At 37.9% G+C, this 21,492-nt stretch overlaps 1 protein-coding gene across 1 annotated transcript in view; it reads right to left on the reverse strand.

Annotated features, from left to right (window-relative positions):
- LOC133568022 (receptor-type tyrosine-protein phosphatase mu-like) overlaps positions 1 to 21,492 on the reverse strand; it is a 610,514-nt gene that overhangs the window by 58,826 nt on the left and 530,196 nt on the right. The window contains exon 23 of the mRNA XM_061919713.1: positions 12,524 to 12,560. Coding sequence (XP_061775697.1) covers positions 12,524 to 12,560 — 37 coding nt within the window. The remainder of the gene's footprint in view (positions 1 to 12,523; positions 12,561 to 21,492) is intronic.

Below are 21,492 nucleotides of genomic sequence, written 5' to 3' on the forward strand. Positions count from 1 at the left end.
CCTTCGATCCCTCAGGATATCACCACATGGGCTCAGGAACACTTCAGAAAACCACTGTCACTAAATACAGTTTGTCGCTACATCTGTAAGCGCAAGTTAAAGCTCTACTATGCAAAGCAAAAGCCATTTATCAACAACATCCAGAAACACCACCGGCTTCTCTGGGCCTGAGATCGTCTAAGATGGACTGATGCAAAGTGGAAAAGTGTTCTGTGGTCTGACAAGTCCACATTTCAAATTTTTTGGGGAAATATTCGGCATCGTGTCATCCGAACCAAACGGGATGCGAACCATCCAGACTGTTATCCACGCAAAGTTCAAAAGCCAGCATCTGTGATGGTATGGGGGTGCATTAGTGCCCAAGGCATGGGTAACTTACACATCTGTGAAGGCACCATTAATGCTGAAAGGTACATACAGCTTTTGGAACAACATCCAAGCGCCGTCTTTTTCATGGACGCCCCTGCTTATTTCAGCAAGACAATGCCAAGCCACATTCAGCTCGTGTTACAACAGCGTGGCTTCGTAGAAAACGAGTGCGGGTACTTTCCTGGCCCGCCTGCAGTCCAGACCTGTCTCCCATGGAAAATGTGTGGCGCTTTATGAAGCGTAAAATACGACAGCGGAGACCCCGGACTGTTGAACGACTGAAGCTCTACATAAAACAAGAATGGGAAAGAATTCCACTTTCAAAGCTTCAACAATTAGTTTCCTCAGTTCCCAAACGTTTATTGAGTGTTGTTAAAAGAAAAGATGATGTAACACAGTGGTGAACATGCCCTTTCCCAACTACTTTGGCACGTTTTCCAGCCAGTAAGTCTAATTATTGTGAAAAAAAAAAGTTTATGAGTTTAAACATCAGATATGTTGTCTTTGTAGCATATTCAACTGAATATGGGTTGAAAGGGATTTGCAAATCATTGTATTCTGTTTATATTTACATCTAACACAATTTCCCAACTCATATGGAAACGGGGTTTGTATAACAATTTTCCGGTGGATCATTAAAGTTTGCCTAATTTTTAAATTTTTTACCATTCACACATGTTAAAAGTTGATGATGTTGACGAATGAAGGTCACGGCAAGCAGAAAAATCGATTATTTCAACGATGTACCTTAAACATTGGGTTGAGGCTACAGGTGGGTTTTAACCCTATTACTAAAAAATCCGTACAGAAAAAAATGACAAACTACCTTTGTTGTGGTTCCTGTAAAAAGTGCGCAATGATTTTTTAAAATGCTGTGAATTGAGTCTTTTTTTGTGTCATTTGTGGTGAATTATTGAGTTATTCAGCAAGTGTAGAAGAACAGGCACCGCTAGCAGGTTAGCGCGCTAATGAGGACTATTTTGCATCGGCGTGCCACAAAACGAGTGAGACAACCTTGCCGAGGGGCTGCTCAAAGTCTCGAAGACGCGGAAGAAGGGAAAAGCGTCTGAGCGCTCGCTCGGGGAACGCCAAGGTGAGAGCGCCATTTTTTTTTTTTGTCTTCTTTTGTTCAGACGTTTGGAAAGGCGCTTCACTGAAGAGTTCCTCCCGACTGTCAGGGCCGAGGGTGATGCTGCCGCAGAGATTCGCTGACAGTTGTCATTCCGCCTCAGAAGCCAGGAGTGTGACGGCGGTGGAAATCCCAAAGCCTGGTAAGCGCGGCGCCGATGCAGATCAACGGGCGCCCGTTGTTACAAACCCCGTTTCCATATGAGTTGGGAAATTGTGTTAGATGTAAATATAAACAGAATACAATGATTTGCAAATCCTTTTCAACCCATATTCAGTTGAATATGCTACAAAGACAACATATTTGATGTTCAAACTCATAAATATATATATTTTTTTGCAAATAATTAACTTAGAATTTCATGGCTGCAACACATGCCAAAGTAGTTGGGAAAGGGCATGTTCACCACTGTGTTACATCACCTTTGTCATGATCCGTGATCTGGATCATGTTTTGTTTAATGTTCTGTTAGTTTTGGACTCCCTTTGTTCCTGTTTTGTGCACTTTGGGTGTTTGTTTTGCTTTCCATGGGTACTAATTGTTTTCACCTGCCTCTGAATAGTGCTGTTGAGCACTAATCAGAGAGTAAGTAGTAAAACCTTAAAGTCACATCTTAAGTGCACAGGAAGCCAGTGCAGGTGAGCCAGTATAGGTATATATGTATGTATATATGTAAATAAAGGTATATACAGTATAGGTATATATGTATGTATATATGTATATAAAGGTATATACAGTATAGGTATATATGTATGTATATATGTATATAAAGGTATATACAGTATAGGTATATATGTATGTATATATGTATATAAAGGTATATACAGTACAGGTATATATGTATGTATATATGTATATAAAGGTATATACAGTATAGGTATATATGTATATAAAGGTATATACAGTATAGGTATATATGTATGTATATATGTATATAAAGGTATATACAGTATAGGTATATATGTATGTAGATATGTATATAAAGGTATATACAGTATAGGTATATATGTATGTATATATGTCTATAAAGGTATATACAGTATAGGTATATATGTATGTATATATGTCTATAAAGGTATATACAGTATAGGTATATATGTATGTATATATGTATATAAAGGTATATACAGTATAGGTATATATGTATGTAGATATGTATATAAAGGTATATACAGTATAGGTATATATGTATGTAGATATGTATATAAAGGTATATACAGTATAGGTATATATGTATGTAGATATGTATATAAAGGTATATACAGTATAGGTATATATGTATGTAGATATGTATATAAAGGTATATACAGTATAGGTATATATGTATGTAGATATGTATATAAAGGTATATATGTATGTAGATATGTATATAAAGGTATATACAGTATAGGTATATATGTGTGTAGATATGTATTTAAAGGTATATACAGTATAGGTATATATGTATGTAGATATGTATATAAAGGTATATACAGTATAGGTATATATGTATGTATATATGTATATAAAGGTATATACAGTATAGGTATATATGTATGTAGATATGTCTATAAAGGTATATACAGTATAGGTATATATGTATGTATATATGTATATAAAGGTATATACAGTACAGGCCTAATATGATCAAACTTCCTTGTTCTTGTCAAGATAATACGACTTTCAGCCTTCAGGCGACATTCCTGGCAGATTGGCGGTGAAAAGGGTAGCGAGGGCCGGAGGGGGATGACGGCATCTCGCAGGAAACACCGACTTAGCGAGCTACCCGCGCTCGTAAAAAGCGGGCCGGAGTGAGGCGCTTAATCTGCCCGACTAAACGGGCTGCAGCCCTCCGTAATGAGGCGGGGTTGATGAGGCTTTTATGGAGTGACAGCTGCTCCACCTGCCGTTGTCACCTTGACAAGTCCCCCTTGGCGGCGGACCTCTAAAACTAACGAGCGTCCTCGTCTTCCGACGCCCGCTTTCATCGGCGAACACTGAGCGGCGCCTGCTCCCTTAGGACCGTGGGGGGTGTAGCTTTGGGGTGTCCTCTCATGATTCTCGCTTGCTCGTCTGCTGCAGCCCCAGCAAGAAGCCATAAAAGGCATCCAGATGTTTCCACATGTGGATGTGGGAGGAGTGGATGGGGGGGGGGGGGGGGGGGTTGGGGGGACTGACTAATTAGCTCCAATAAGTCAACTTTTCTTTCCATAAAATGAATTTTCGTCCGCCAGATCCGAGTCTGAGTAAAGCAGAAGTGTATCACTTTGCAACCATCCACCCATCCATTTTTCTACCGCTTATTCCCTTTCGGGGTCACGGGGGGCGCTGGCGTCTATCTCAGCTACAATCGGGCGGAAGGCGGGGCACACCCTGGACAAGTCACCACCTCATCACAGGGCCAACACAGATAGACAGACAACATTCACACACTAGGGACCATTTAGTGTTGCCAATCAACCTATCCCCAGGTGCATGTTTTTGGAGGTGGGAGGGGCCTATCCCCAGGTGCATGTCTTTGGAGGTGGGAGGGGCCTATCCCCAGGTGCATGTCTTTGGAAGTGGGAGGGGCCTATACCCTGGTGCATGTCTTTGGAGGTGGGAGGGGCCTATCCCCAGGTGCATGTCTATGGAGGTGGGAGGAAGCCGGAGAACCCGGAGGGAACCCACGCAGTCACGGGGAGAACATGCAAACCCCACACAGAAAGATCCCGAGCCTGGATTTGAACCCAGGACTGCAGGACCTTCGTATTGTGAGGCAGACGCACTAACCCCTCTGCCACCGTGAAGCCCCACTTTGCAACCTTGCTCTATCTAAAGGCCTACTGCAGGGGTCGGGAACCTTTTTGGCTGAGAGAGCCAAGAAGCCAAATATTTTAAAATGTATTCCCGTAGGAGCCATATAATATTTGTTTTAACACTCAACACAACAAAACACGTGCATTTTCAAGAATTACCAACATTTCTAGCCCTGCACTCTTCAGCATCTACATGCTGCCACTAGGTGACATCATATGCAAATACGGTGTTAGATTTCACTGTTATGCTGATGACACCCAACTCTACATGCCCCTAAAGATGACCAACATGCCGCAATTGTAGTCAGCTGGAGGCGTGTCTTAATGAAATTAAACAATGGATATCCGGTAACTTTTTGCAACTTAACGTCAAAAAAACGGAAATGCTGATTATCGGTCCTGCTAGACACCGACCTCTATTTAATAATACAACTTTAACATTTGACAACCAAATAATAAAACAAGGTGACTCTGTAAAAAATCTGGGTATTATCTTTGACCCAACTCTCTCCTTTGAGTCACACATTAAAAGCGTCACTAAAACGGCCTTCTTTCATCTCCGTAATATCGCTAAAATTCGCTCCATTCTGTCCACTAAAGACGCTGAGATCATTATCCATGCGTTTGTTACGTCTCGTCTCGACTACTGTAACGTATTATTTTCGGGTCTCCCCATGTCTAGCATTAAAAGATTACAGTTGGTACAAAATGCGGCTGCTAGACTTTTGACAAGAACAAGAAAGTTTGATCATACAAAGGTTTTTTGTAGAGAATAAATGATGAAAAAAAACTTAATTGAACAGTTTAAAAGAGGAGAAAACAGGAAAAAAATGAAAATTTTATTTTGAAACATAGTTTATCTTCAATTTCGACTCTTTAAAATTCAAAATTCAACCAAAGAGAAGAAGAGAAAAACTAGCTAATTCAAATCTTTTTGAAAAAATTTTAAAATAATTTATGGAACATCATTATTTTTCCTGATTAAGATGAATTTTACAATTTTGCTGACATGTTTTAAATAGGTTAAAATCCAATCTGCACTTTGTTAGAATATATAACAAATTGGACCGAGCTATATGTCTAACAAAGACAAATTAGTTCTTCTAGATTTTCCAGAACAAAAATAAAAAAAAAAAATTCAAAAGACTTTAAAATAAGATTTAAATTCGATTCTAAAGTTGTTCTAGATTTGCCAGGATACGTTTTTTGAATTTTAATCATGAAGAAATATTTCACGAATATTCTTTATCGAAAAAACAGAAGTTAAAATGAAGAATTAAATTAAAATGTATTTATTATTCTTTACAATAATAAAAAAAAAAGAACATTGATTTAAATTGTCAGGAAAGAAGAGGAAGGAATTTAAAAGGTAAAAAGGTATATGTGTTTAAAAATCCTAAAATCATTTTTAAGCTTGTATTTTTTTTCTCTAAATTTGTCTTTCTGAAAGTTATAAGAAGCAAAGTAAAAACATTAATGAATTTATTTAAACAAGTGAAGACCAAGTCTTTAACATTTTTTCTTGGATTTTCAAATTCTATTTGAGTTTTGTCTCTCTTAGAATTAAAAATGTTGAGTAAAGCGAGACCAGCTTGCTAGTAAATAAATACAATTTAAAAAATTGAGGCAGCTCACTGGTAAGTGCTGCTATTTGAGCTATTTTTAGAGCAGGCCAGCGGGCGACTCATCTGGTCCTTACGGGCACCGCGTTGGTGACCCCTGGCTTAGAGTGTCCGGCCTGAGATTGGTAGGTTGTCGGTTCAAACCCCGGACGAGTCATACCAAAGACGACAAAAAATGGGACCCGTTACCTCCCTGCTTGGCACTCAGCATCAAGGCTTAGAATCACCCCAAAATGATCCCCAGGCGTGGCCACCGTCGCTGCTCACTGCTCCCCTCACCTCCCAGGGGGTGTACAAGTGGATGGGTCAAATGCAGAGAATAAATCCGCCACCCCTCGCGTGTGTTTGGACAATCATTGCTACTTTAACTTTAAAACAAAGTGACGTCGGTCCAACTCTTGCATGAGAAAAACGGATCCCAAAGAGCCAGGCGGATTATCGTCGCAAGTTCGCCTGCGAGGTGGCGGCAAAGAGCAAACTTGCTTTAATTGAGACACAGAGGAGAGCGGGCTAATGAACATCTAATTAATGCAACTCCCAGCTCGCCCCTGAGCAGACTGTGGATGCATTAAAGCCTCTCTTCGCTCCACACAAGTACACATCTTCTACTTTCTTTTGCTGCACTTTTGTTTTTAAAGATAAGCAACACATTTTAAAGAGAAGCAGTCTTCACAATCTTTGCACAAACCAGCGTGAGCGCGTCGTTCGTAACAATTAGGCAGCCGGGGACGCCCTAAGTGCTCCTCTGATGGCCGCAGGAATGCGGCGATAAAACGGACGTGTCTGTTTGTTCAGGGGTGCCCACACTTTTTCTGCAGGCGAGCTACTTTTCAATTGACCAACTCGAGGGGATCTACCTCATTTATATATATCATTTATATTTATTTATTTATGAAAGAGACATTTTTGTAAACAAGTTAAATGTGTTTAATGATAATACAAGCATGTGTAACACATATAGATGTCTTTCTTTCACAAAGACAAGAATATAAGTTGGTGTATTACCTGATTCTGATGACTTGCATTGATTGGAATCAGACAGTAATGATGATAACGCCCACATTTTCAAATGGAGGAGAAAAAAAGTTGTCCTTTCTGTACAATACCACATGAAAGTGGTTGGTTTTTGGCATCTAATTCATCCAACTTCCATACACTTTACAAGAAAAACATTGGCGGCAAATTCCGTAGCTTGCTTGATTGACATTCACGGTACCCGAGGGTCTTGTGAGATGACGCTGGCTGCTGCCAGTTCATTATTATGAACAAATGACAGAGAGGAAGGCGAGAAACACTTTTTATTTCAACAGACTTTCGCGCCGTCCCTTCCGTCAAAACTCTAAAGGCCGACTGCACATTTCCTATCTTCACAATAAAAGCCCTGCTTCATGCTGCCTGCGCTAACAAAATAAGAGTCTCGGAAAGCTGGCGTGCACATCACTTGTGCACGCCAGCTTTCTGAGGGATCGCTTGTGCACGCCAGTTTTCCCAGACTCTGTATTTATTTAGCGCAGGCAGCATGAAGCAGGGCTTTTATTGTGAAGATAGGAAATGTGCAGTCGGCCTTTAGAGTTTTGACGGAGAGTCTGTTGGAATAAAAAGTGTTTCTCGCCTTCCTCTCGGTCATATTTTCATAATAATGATCTTGCAGCAGCCAGCATCATCTCACAAGACCCTCCGGTACCGTGAATGTCATTTAAGTGACGTCTTGGTGAAGATTGATGATCACTCATTTTTAGGTCTATTTTTTTTTAAAAGCCTGGCTGGAGATCGACTGACACACCCCCCGCGGTCGACTGGTAGCTCGCGATCGACGTAATGGGCACCCCTGCATTTGTTTCTCCGCCTGACTGATCGTTCCGTTCCCGTCGCACCGATGGAAGGAGAGAACAAACCCGCAGAGAAGCGGCAACATTGTGCTTCCCGAACACACTCGACTGAGCATCGCAGAGAAGTTTGGATTTGGTCCACTGAGCATCAGTGTTGCAAGTTTCCTCAGCAGGTTGAAACATGTGCAAAACAAACAATAGACAGCAATTAGGACTAAGAAGAAGTGTCCTTGTAGATCGCTGTTGTGCATTAAGATGAAAGTGTTTGTTTGCACAGGACATAACATTGGGTAAAACTGTACACACACACACACATATATATATATATATATATACAAACCCCGTTTCCATATGAGTTGGGAAATTGTGTTAGATGTAAATATAAACAGAATACAATGATTTGCAAATTCTTTTCAACCCATATTCAGTTGAATATGCTACAAAGACAACATATTAACTTAGAATGTCATGGCTGCGACACGTGCCAAAGTAGTTGGGAAAGGGCATGTTCACCACTGTGTTGCATCCCCTTTTCTTTTAACAACACTCAATAAACGTTTGGGAACTGAGGGAGCTAATTGTTGAAGCTTTGAAAGTGGAATTCTTTCCCGTTCTTGTTTTATGTAGAGCTTCAGTCGTTCAACAGTCCAGGGTCTCCTCTGTCGTATTTTACGCTTCATAATGCGCCACACATTTTCCATGGGAGACAGGTCTGGACTGCGGGCGGGCCAGGAAAGTACCCGCACTCTTTTTTTTACGAAGTCACGCTGTTGTAACATATGCTGAATGTGGTTTGGCATTGTCTTGTTGAAATAAGCAGGGGCGTCCATGATGGCGGCATTTGTTGTTCCAAAACCTGTATGTACCTTTCAGCATTAATGGTGCCTTCACAGATGTGTAAGTTACCCATGCCTTGGGCACTAATGCACCCCCATACCGTCACAGATGCTGGCTTTTCAACTTTGCGTCAATAACAGTCTGGATGGTTTGCTTCCCCTTTCGTCCAGATGACACAATGTCGAATATTTCCAAAAACAATTTGAAATGTGGATTCGTCAGACCACAGAACACTTTTCCACTTTGCATCAGTCCATCTTAGATGATCTCGGGCCCAGAGAAGCCGGCGGCGTTTCTGGATGTTGTTGATAAATGGCTTTCGTCTTGCATAGTTGAGCTTTAACTTGCACTTACAGATGTAGTGACGAACTGTATATAGTAAGAGCCATATAATACATTTAACACTGAACACAACTTAACGCATATATTTTTAAGCGCCCCCTAGGAAGGAAAGAAAAACAGACTGCTTGTAACTTCCGTTAGGAATGTCGTAGAGACATGAAACAAAATCCTCTATGTAGAACTGACTTAGACCTAGATCCCCCATTAGAAACCTCTATACCTAAAATCAACAGGAAGTTGGCAAAAACCCCTTCAAAACAAAATTTTCGCAAAAAATGCATTTTTTGCCTCTTTCAGCTGTAATTTGACCCTCTTAAAAATACTTCAAAACTCACCAAACTTGGCACACACATCAGTACTGGCAGAAATTGCGATCTAATGAAAAAAAAAAAAAAAAAAAAACTCAAAATTGCGCTCTTGCGCAATTTTTGAATAAAACACAGAAAAAACTGCTTCTAGGAAGAAAACACAGACAAAACTGCTTGTAACTTCCGGTAGGAATGCCGTAAAGACATGAAACAAAAACTTCTATGTAGGTCTCACTTAGACCTACATTTAGATAACTGACATCCTTTGGCAAAAATCAACAGGAAGTTAAAAATTACCCCTTCAAAATAAAAGTTTTGTAAAAACCCGTCACCTTTTTCAAACGTAAACTCCTCCCAGTGCGTTTGTCGTTTTGGCTTCAAACTCGCACAGGAGAGAGATTGAACCCTTTTGATTAAAACTGTCCAACAAAGTTTTGATTACTGGTCCGGTTTGGATTTTACGCGCCTTCAAAGAACCCCTACGCAAAGTTTCCTAAAAAATGTCATTTTTGCCTCTTTAAACTGTAATTTGACCCCCTTAAAATGCTTCAAAGGGCAATTTAAAGCTCTACTATGCCAAGTGAAAGCCATTTATCAACAACATCCAGAAACGCTGATCTATAATTTGACCCCCTTAACATGCTTCAAAACTCAACAAATTTTACACACACATCAGGACTGGCGAAAATTGCCATCTAATAAAAAACCAAACCCCAAAAGTCAAAATTGCGCTCCAGCGCCCCCTAGGATAAAAAACAGACAAAACTGCTTGTAACTTCTGTTAGGAATGTCGTAGAGACATGAAACAAATACCTCTATGTAGTTTTGACTTAGACCAGGGCTTGGCAGCGGCCAAAGGCGGACCCGACCAACGCTGCTTGCTGGGTGTGAGTTTTCCCTGCCCTTATGTGGGCCTACCGAGGATGTCGTAGTGGTTTGTGTTGTGGTTTGTGCAGCCCTTTGAGACACTAGTGATTTAGGGCTATATAAGTAAACATTGATTGATTGATAAGTAAGACCAACATTTCATGTCTCTTATTCTTTCTAAAAGCATTGTTATTCTGAAACTAAATGTGGAGGCTGTGTGGCCTGCGGGCCTGCAGCGAAGCAGGTTGTTGCCAGGACCGGCCTCGAAATCAGCGACAGGTGCGTAGATGGCCCAGCTGGGCCTGGTTATCTAATCACCTGTCGCTCTGTTTATAAGCAGCAGCTAGGAGGAGAGACGGGGTCGGGGCTGGAGCCAGAGTGCGAGCGAGAACGAAAGAGAGAAAGACAAATGCTGGAAAGCAACTGAGAGACTTACTGAAAAATAAAACAATATTGTAACCCTGAAACAGGCTCTCATGTCGGTGCCTGGTGGTCTGAAGAACCCCAGGAGGGCAAGCCCCATACTAACAAATAATGAATAACTTACTTCTTACCATTAACGCAACTTCTTGAACATAAAAATGCCTGAGAATGTTTCATATTTTGAACGTTATTTTTCATTCATTACAAGTCGAATTATTCTTTACTTATCGTAATAAGCAGCGACAGCTCAGATTTATCCAAGAGCCGGATGCGGTCATCTGGCTCACGAGCCATAGGTTCTCTACCCCTGCTCTACAACCTGTCGTCACGTCCGCATTTCCTCCATACAAACAGCGTGCAGGCCCACTGGCATAATTATTACACACACATAAGTGAATGCAAGGCATACTTGGTCAACAGCCATACAGGTCACACAGAGGGTGGCCGTATAAAACAACTTTAACACCGTTACAAATATGCGCCACACTGTGAACTCACACCAAACAAGAATGACAAACACATTTCGGGAGAACATCCGCACTGTAACACAACAAACACAACAGAACAAATACCCAGAACCCCTTGCAGCACTAACTCTTTCGGGACGCTACAATATATTTTGATATTTACCTCAGAATACTGCAAATAGAAAAGAGACATTAAATTTGTATTTAAAGTTTTTTTGATATGCCATTGATATTTTTTAATTATTATTATTTGAAACTCGATTTTGCATGTCACAATAAAGTTATATAAGCCTTGCTGGTTCAATGTTCAATGCCAAACTTGTTTGGCTCTCTATTAAAAGGTTACTTTGTTCAACCTTGCCCCGCGGCTTTGTTCGGTTTTAAATTTTGGCCCACTCTGTATTTGAGTTTGACACCCTTGCACTAAACTGTGACTTGAATAAACCCCAAAAAAACTTACGTGGCAAGAAAAGAGCAGCATGAACTATGACCTGGACATAGTACTCAGAGTGTCAAGAGTTTAGAGCATGTATGTGATCTCACCAGGCTGACTGCCTGGCAACCACAGGCTTAAATGGTGGGGACGTGATTAACAACAGGTGCGTGAGTCCAAATGAAACAGATGCGTGACACCAGGACAGGTGAAAACTAATGCTACCTCTACTCACTTCATGCCATGCTACCTCTATCACTCATGCCGATCCATAGTTTTGCTTCTTGTCATGCCACGCTGCTTGTTCCATAGTTCCATGCCAAGTCACTTTTTGTTTATTGTTCACAGTTTCTGCCTTTGTGCAAGTTTTGTTTCATTAGTCAAGTTTGTTCTCCGCCATTATGCCAAATACTCTTTTTGAAGCATTTTACGAACTCTCTTTGAACTATTTTATGGGACTCTCTTTGAACTATTTTATGGGACTCTTTTTGAACTATTTGACAAACTCTCTTCGAACGGTTCGGTAACCGAAAGCAACGCTGTTTACGACCCACTTCCCTTAGGAAGAAGCTGTAGGAAGGAGGGGGGGGGGAAACGTCAAATAAAGAAGGAGTACAATCTTTGGGCGGAGCGTGGTGCAGGACTGTACAGAAAGTACAATGGCCATCAATAAAGTACTATCTATCTATCTATCTATCTATCTATCTATCTATCTATCTATCTATCTATCTATCTATCTATCTATCTATCTATCTATCTGTCTCTCCTCAGATCTGAGTCCAAATTTAATTCTGTCTCTGTTTGATTCTTTGCCTTTTGTCTTGTTTAATAGATGTCATCAGTGTTTGAACCTGACAATTATTGATAAGTGTGCAACTCTTTAAATTCTGCATATAAATAACTTTTTTCGAGCCTTTAAAATTTCAGATTGAACTTCACTCACGTCTTGTTTACCTGTTATGACAAAAAAGCCTGTAAAGGTTCTGCATGTAACTCGACAGGTGTGGCCTTAAAAGCTCCTTCAAAAGATGGATAGTTCTCAACGTACAACAAACAACATGATGGAACACGTAACTCAAAGCTTTATTTATCAGAAATGTGGGAAAACTGTTGTTCTTACCTTGAGTGGCGATGTAGTGATTTGGTCTGTGGTAGCCCTAGAAAAGAAATGACATTTATATCAATAAAGGGGAAAATTGTATACTTACATGTGTATAACTATATACATATATATGTATATATATATGTATAAATAACTACAGATATATAAATATATGAGCAAAAAGCGGTGCTTTTGTTAGCTACTGTGCTAATTGCTCATTTGTGTGCTTATATTTGTTTTCTTTATGATTTAAAACTTCATTGTTACATAACATGTAATGGTGCTTCTTTGGTTAAAATTTTGCATGGATTATATTTTAAAGACCATCTGCAAGTTGCTTCCTGTCATCTCTTCAGGATGCGCTGGTTTTTTTTTACGTGCCTCCACTTCGACTGTGTCTTCTCCCCCGTCAGTCATGTAGTATTCTTTAGCGGTTCCATATCCTTATTAATATTGATACTGTTGTTGAGATTATTAATTTTTGTTTGACTATTTCGGGTTGTTTTGTGTCATGTTATTTATAACTATATACGTATATATATATATATATATATAATTACAGATGTATAAATATGTATATACACATATGCATATATAAATACATACATACATATGTAAATATACATACACATGTATATGTATACATACATACAAATACATATATACATATGTATATATACATACATTTGTATATATACATACATACATACAAATACATATACCCATGCACATATATACATTTGTATATATACATACATATACATATAAACATGTACATATGTATATATACACATATATACAAACATACATATGTATATATACAAATATACATATGAATACATACATATACATATTTACAAACACACATACATATGTATATATACACATACATATATACATACATACATCATATACATATGTATATGTACATACATATACACAATCACACATATGTATATATACACGCATATCTATATATACAGACGTATATACGTATGTATATATACTATTTACATTTATACACACATACATATATATATATGTGTGTATGTATATACATGATATATACACATACATGTATATATATATACATATACATATATATATATATATATATGTATATATATACATATATACATATATGTATGTATGTATATATATATATATATATATACACATACATATATATACATATATATACACATATACAAATATATATACATATCTATTCATATATATGTATATATACATACATAAATGTATGTATATATACATATACATACATATATATATGTATATATACATATACATATATACATATATATATATACATATATACATATACATATATATACATATATACATATATATACATATATACATATATATATATACATATATATATATATATATATATATATATATATATATATATATATATATATATATATATATATATATATACATATATACATCTGTGTGTGTGTATAAATGTACACTCTGTAATATACACTCTCTTGGACATAACATTAGATAGTGAAGTGAATTTTATTCATATAGCGCTTTTCTCTAGTGACTCAAATCGGTTTACAAAGTGAAACCCATTCTAAGTTCCATTTAAACAAGCGTGGGTGGCACTGCGAGCAGCGGGGTAAAGTTTCTTGCCTGAGGACACAATGGCAGTGACTAGAACGGCGGAAGCGGGGATCGAACCTGCAACCCTCAAGCTGCTGGCACACTACTTTCTGGCACTTGATACTTTCTCCGAATCATGTCCATTTAAAAAAAAAATTGTCTTATCGGAATAAAAACAAAGAAGCACAAATGTGAACAACTTAGCACACCCCAAAGTTACATAAAGAAGAAAAACCCTACAACTGCTGTTTTCCTCACCTGTACATTCAGGCAAGAAGATATTACTCCATTTCACAACCACGTCACCATTTGCAGTGACTAAAAACGGAGTTTGTTTGAACAAAAGGCCTTTTTAAGCCCCGGAAGCTGGCGATGAGCGTGTGAGGATGAAGAATGCGTAAGCAGGCGCACACCTCAGGAGCGAGCTGCCAAAGTGTCCATAATCCCTCAGATAGAACTAACAGCAGCCATCTTGGCCACAATGGTTTTGGAGTCTCACGGATTACTCTAATCCCTTCAAATTACGTTTGTCCAATACCTCGTCCCGTCCCCCGAGATGCCGGGCGGGAAACAAAACATCTGGAGGATTTAACGGCGCTTTGCCCCGTCATCCCTTCTCCACATCATCAACCCCCCCCCCAACTTCACCGCCGTCCTCCTCCCGCTGCTTATCTCACTCATATTCAATTTAAGTCGGACGCTGATGAGCACAGGCCCAGTGAAAGGGAAGCAGACACAAAGGCGTACTTCCCTTGCTCTCGTCCTCCATTTTTAATGACTTCTCTATCTGCGGCCCGAGTGGGACTTTTGTTTGTGCTTTCATGTTACCTCCTGGATTATAGGAGGGCTGTCGGCTGCACAAATGGACGCCTCCGACATTTGCAATAAAAGGAGGCGGCACACAAGTGTAAGCACGAGATCCAGTTGGAAAGCAAAGATCGGCAGAACGAATAAATAACCTGACGAAAATGGAGTTTTTGACGCCTTGCTTGTTCCTCTGAATATCTTTCACTGCTCTCTAAAGAGAGCGCCACCATATGTATATATATATATACGTATATATGTATATATATACATATATATGTATATATGTATATATATATATATATATATATATATATATATGTATATGTATATATATATACACATATATGTATATATACATATATATGTATATATATATGTATTTATACATATATATGTATATATATACGTATATATGTATATATACATATAAATATATAGATATACACACCCATATGTATATACGTACACATATACATATATGTAGAAATATAAATATATACATCTATATATATATTGTACATATATGTATACATATGAATGTATGTCTATATATACATATGTCTATACATGCATATATGTATGTATATATACGTATATATGTATACATACATATATGTATGTATACATATATATGTATATAAACATATATACATATAGGTGTCTACATGTAGATTTACATGTATGTATATGTGTATATAAATATATATATATATATATATATATACTTGTACATAAGTATACGTATATACATATGTATATATGCACAGACATATATTCATATTTATGTAAAATTACGTATTTATACATACATAAACACATATATATAGTAATATTTATGTATATTTATATACATATATAAACACACATATATATGCATATATATATATATATATATATACATACATATATATATGCATACATATATATATATATATATATATATATATATATATATATATATATATACATATACACATACACACACACATACACAACCATATAAGGGGTGGAATTTAATAAGATATGCTTCTTCCTACTCCTTTTTGAACATGTAAATATAACTGTTAATCTTAGTTCATACTAAAATGTAATCTGGTTTTCATGTCCGCAATAAAATAAAATGAACAGAAATGAAAATGGAAAAAAATAAATAAACAAATAAATATTAAAACATACATTTATTCATCTGGGTTCCTGACATGGTTCAGAGTTTGCCTGGAGGCTGTTGTTTGTATTTGCAGACAGAATTAACACAACATTTGCAAGGAGATCAAAAATGCAACAAGGTTCTTAAACTGTATCCTTCAAAGTGAAAGATGTTTTGTGACGTTGGTCGTCGTGGTTCCGTATGACAACACTTTGGATTAATATGTTCCAGGCTCCCTGCACATTCCTGGTATGAAACTAACATATGAAGTCACATCTGAACATTCTTCACTACAAGTGTAAAAAGAAGCTCAACAGTGTATGATACAAATAAGACTTGTAAAGGTGCTCAGTGACTCCAGTGTAGTCTGCTGCGGAATGTACGCAATTATTACAACTTATAAAGTCAGACGCATTGCGAAAATCCCATGAAACACTACATTTTGGCAAAATTTGTGCACAATGTTTACATTTTTCTTTCATGGCGCCCAACAATGACGACGAAAAAGTAGAGCTGCAATACCCGACTGACTAAATTTCGTGCGGGAACGCACATCTGTTTTGGTAAACTGACCTATCTCTGGTAATCTTGCAGTGAGCAGAGCGGTGCTTTTGTTAGATAATGTGCTAATTACTAATTATGTGTCCTTATAAATGTTTTATTATTATTTAAAACACCTCATTAATACATAACATGTAATAGTACTTCTTTGGTCAAAATTTTGCATGGATTATATTTCACAGACCCAACCACTGGTTCAGAAAAGGACGATCCCATTATTTGAGTTATTTTAACTTCACATTTTGTTTTATTTTTTTCAACCCAAATTTTGCATTTTATTATTTAACCAAAAAGTTGAGTTATGATAACTTAATGTTGGGCTATTCCCAACCAAACTATTAGCTTGAATTATTTAACCCAAAAGTTAAATTATGCTAACTTAATGTTGTTTGATTCATAACCCAACTTTTGGGTTGAATTTATTTAACACAAAACCTGAGTTTTGCTCACTACAATGTTGGGTTATTTTAAACCCAACTATTGGGTTGTGCAATTTAGCTCTGTGACCCAATAGTTGGTGTAAACGACTTATACCGTCGTCGCTAGGGTTCCATGGACCACTCAGGAAGGACATGATGGCTTGAGCAGGTTTGACTCTTGTTTATTTTTCAATAAACAAGAGTCAAGAAAGTTAAATTATGCTGACTTAATGTTGTTCTAAATATACATACTGACAATGACGACGAACAAGTAGAGCTGCAATACTTGACTGACTAAATTTTGTGCGAGAACGCACATCCGTTTTGGTAGGCTGACCTATCTCCAGTAATCTTGCAGTGAGTAGAGCGGTGCTTTTGTTAGATAATGTGCTAATTCCTAATTTTGTGTGCTTATATATATTTTTATTATTATTTAAAACACCTCATTAATACATAACATGTAATAGTACTTCTTTTGTCAAAATTTTGCATGGATTATATTTTACAGACCATCTGCAAGCCGCATACCGTATTTCCTTGAATTTCTGCCGGGTATATAGTATGCGTCTGACTAGAATTACTGCCGGGTCGAACTTGTTTCGCGAAATAATTAGCGCATCCTTGGCATTACTGCGGGCTCTGGATTAACGGCGGGTTAAACTCGTTTTGCAAAATATTATTTTTATTAGCACATTTCTACAATTTCCGCCGGGTCAAACTCGTCATGTCACGAGCGACACTTTCAATCATTTGAAATCGCATAAAGGGAAGAAGATTAAGAGCTATTCAGCAGGATTTAAGGTCAAAGATATTGAATATGCTAAAAAGAACATCAAGCAGCTATGTTTTATTAATATACCATAGCTGCGTGTGTCAAATATGAGTCATTAAATGACTCCCGCCTCCTGGTGGTAGAGGGCGCGAATGATCCTTCTTGCGACTACTCGGCTGCAGAAGAAGTGACAACAAGCAGCAAGAGTGAGCAGCCATCGTTTATGGAGGATTACATATCTAAAATAAAACCGTTTTCTAAACTGGACTTTCAACCGAAGCAGGAGGTAATAAAGGAAGATCTCCATGGAGACAGAGAGACTTTTAAAACTGAAGAAAGATAAGGAAGACTTCTATAAACAAGTTATTGATGCGTTTGATCAGAAGGAGCTGTACATGGACTTCATTTATAAGTAAAGGTAAGACCATAATAACGTTTATTTTTATTAAATGTGCTTTTCATGATGGTATCCTGACATCACACTCAAATTTATAAGCGCAGGCCTAAATTTACCGCATGCCTTTGGTAAGTGCCGGAGTGAGAGGAGGTTTTAAGTAAATACGGTAGGTTGATTGGCAACACTAAATGGTCCCTAGTGTGTGAATGTGAGTGTGAATGTTGTCTGTCTATCTGTGTTGGCCCTGTGACGAGGTGGCGACTTGTCCAGGGTGTACGCCGCCTTCCGTCCGATTGTAGCTGAGATAGGCTCCAGCGCCCCCCTGCGACCTCGAAGGGAATAAGCGGTAGAAAATGGATGGATCTTCAAGCCGCTTCCTGTCGTCTGTTTAGGATGCTCTGTTTTATTTACGTGCCTCCACTTCGACTGTGTCTTCTCCCCCGTCAGCCATGTAATATTCTTCAGCGCTTCCATATCCTTATTAGTATTGATACTGTTGTTGATATTATTTAATTTTTGTTTGACTATTTCGGGATGTGTGTCCCCTCAATTACTCTGTTGATTGCTATTCTGAATGTTGCTGGAATTGTGTTATTATTGTATTATTGCTTATCTAATTTTTTTTGACTGATGAATAAGAAACAAAAAAAAAAAAAAAAAAAAAGAAACATTTTCATGCACACTAAAAAATGCGGAGTTATCTTTATAACCCATTTTATTTGTATTATTATGAAGAGCAATAGTTTTTTGGGTTAAAAGGGTATTATTGTAACTGAATTTCTGGGTTTTCAGAACTATTAACCGTTTTTGGGTTGTTTTTCAATAAGTACAGCACTTTTGGGTAAAAGGCTTTTTTATTTATTTATTAAAAAGGTACTTTTTTCTTGAAGGGGAATTTTACTAAGGATTAATCTCATTAACATTATTTAAAATCACACATGAAAATATTTGAGCATGCTGTATAGAACTACTATAACCATAAATGCCAATTCTTGTAAAAAAAAAAAAAACCCACTAATATCTTGCTTTTGAGTAATATAATAATAGTATAATAAATAATTTTGGTTGTAGTTGTGTAGGAGTGGGACAAACCAGCAGTAATATTTATAGATTTTTAACCAACTGTGGAGAGGCGCAGCCGGCGAACGAGTAGCGGGGCAGGTCAGGCTGGAGCCCGGCCCAAGATGGCGGCAAGGAGGCAGAAAATGCGGCTGAGCGGAGAGGCGGGGCGTGCTGGCAGCTACCCTGCAATCTAATTCAGGTGCGTGGATCGCGCACCGGCACATGGTTAACATTTCTCCTCACTCTGCATAAAAGGGGAGAAGGAGGAGCGATCGGGGCAGAAGGAGTCGGAGAGCGGCAGCAGCGAAAGCAAAGAGCAGACGAGGACGACGACAACAGAGGTTGAAGAGCGGACCGTGAGCAACCCGGCGACGACTAAAGCTTTATTGAAAAATAAACAAGAGTCAAACCTGCTGAAGCGATCATGTCCTTCCTGAGTGGTCCATGGAACCCGAGCGACGACGGCGTAAGTCGTTTACACCAACTATTGGGTCACAGAGTTAAATTGCACAACCCAAAAGTTGGGTTTGAAATAACCCAATATTGTAGTGAGCAAAACTCAGCTTTTGTGTTAAATAAATTCAACCCAAAAGTTGGGTTATGAAACAAACAACATTAAGTTAGCATATTTTAACTTTTGGGTTAAATAATTCAAGCCGATAGTTTGGTTGGGAATAACCCAACATTAAGTTATCATAACTCAACGTTTTGGTTAAATAATTAAACGCAAAAGTTGGGTTGAAAAAAAAAAAAAAAAAATGTGAAGTTAAAATAACTCAAATAAGGGGATCGTCATTTTCTGAACCAGAAGGGTTATTTTTTTTAACCCCAATTTTTTTACTATGTGTTAAATCAGGCCCAAATTTAGAGAAAAAAATTTGTCTGGGGGGCCGGGATATATATTTTTAGGAAAACTAATACAAAACCTCACAATAAAGTCTGATTGAATGCTAAAAATGTTATGACGAACCTCCTTAAAAGCGTAATAGAATTTTTTTTTTTTTCTATGAACGATAAAACCCTGAATATTGAGAAGATATGAAGGTCAAACCCCCTCTCCATCGACATATTTTACAATCAAGCCAAATGCAACAAAAATAGCGAAATATGAAAGTGAAGGGTAAAAAAAAACAACATCTACAATCTCATATATGTGATATATCACTAAGCTTTAGAACTTTCTTGTAAAAATCTCCTTCCACGTCTGTTCCTGACACAAACATTTCAGGCTCTGGAAACACTCTGTGGAAACGCTCCCCGCCCACACTGCTTGGTGCCTCGTCTGACCTGCTGTGACTTACATTACCATAGTAACTAGTAGGGTTGTACGCTATACGAGTATTATTAGTATAGTACCACTATACTAATAAATCATATTCGGTACTATACCTCCTCTGAAAAGTACCGGTCCGCCACACCCTTTGATTTTTTTGTTAAAATAAAACCAATAATGCAATTTTTTCTAGTGTACAAACCCCATTTCCTTATGAGTTGGGAAATTGTGTTCGATGTAAATATAAACAGAATACAATGATTTGCAAATCCTTTTCAACCCATAATTAGTTGAATATGCTAGAAAGACAACATATTTGATGTTCAAACAAATAATCATTTACTTTAGAATTTGATGCCAGCAACAAGTGACAAAGAAGTTGGGGAAAGGTGGCAATAAATACTGCTAAAGTTGAGGAATGCTCATCAAACACTTATTTGGAACATCCCACAGGTGTGCAGGCTAATTGGGAACAGGTGGGTGCCATGATTGGGTATAAAAACAGCTTCCCCAAAAAAATGCTCAGTCTTTCACAAGAAAGGATGGGGCGAGGTACACCCCTTTGTCCACAACTGCGTGAGCAAATAGTCAAACAGTTTAAGAACAACCTTTCTCAAAGTGACATTGCGAGAAATTTAGGGATTTCAACATCTACGCTCCATAATATCATCAAAAGGTTCAGAGAATCTGGAGAAATCACGCCACGAAACCAACATTGAATGACTGTTACCTTCGATCCCTCAGACGGCACTGTATCAAAAACCGACATCAATCTCTAAAGGATATCACCACATGGGCTGAGGAACACTTCAGAAAACCACTGTCACTAAATACAGTTGGTCGCTACATCTGTAAGTGCAAGTTAAAACTCTACAATGCAAAGCGAAAGCCATTTATCAACAACATCCAGAAAC

This window comes from Nerophis ophidion, linkage group LG14 (assembly GCF_033978795.1).
Source record: "Nerophis ophidion isolate RoL-2023_Sa linkage group LG14, RoL_Noph_v1.0, whole genome shotgun sequence".
Classification (NCBI taxonomy): Eukaryota; Metazoa; Chordata; class Actinopteri; order Syngnathiformes; family Syngnathidae; genus Nerophis; species Nerophis ophidion.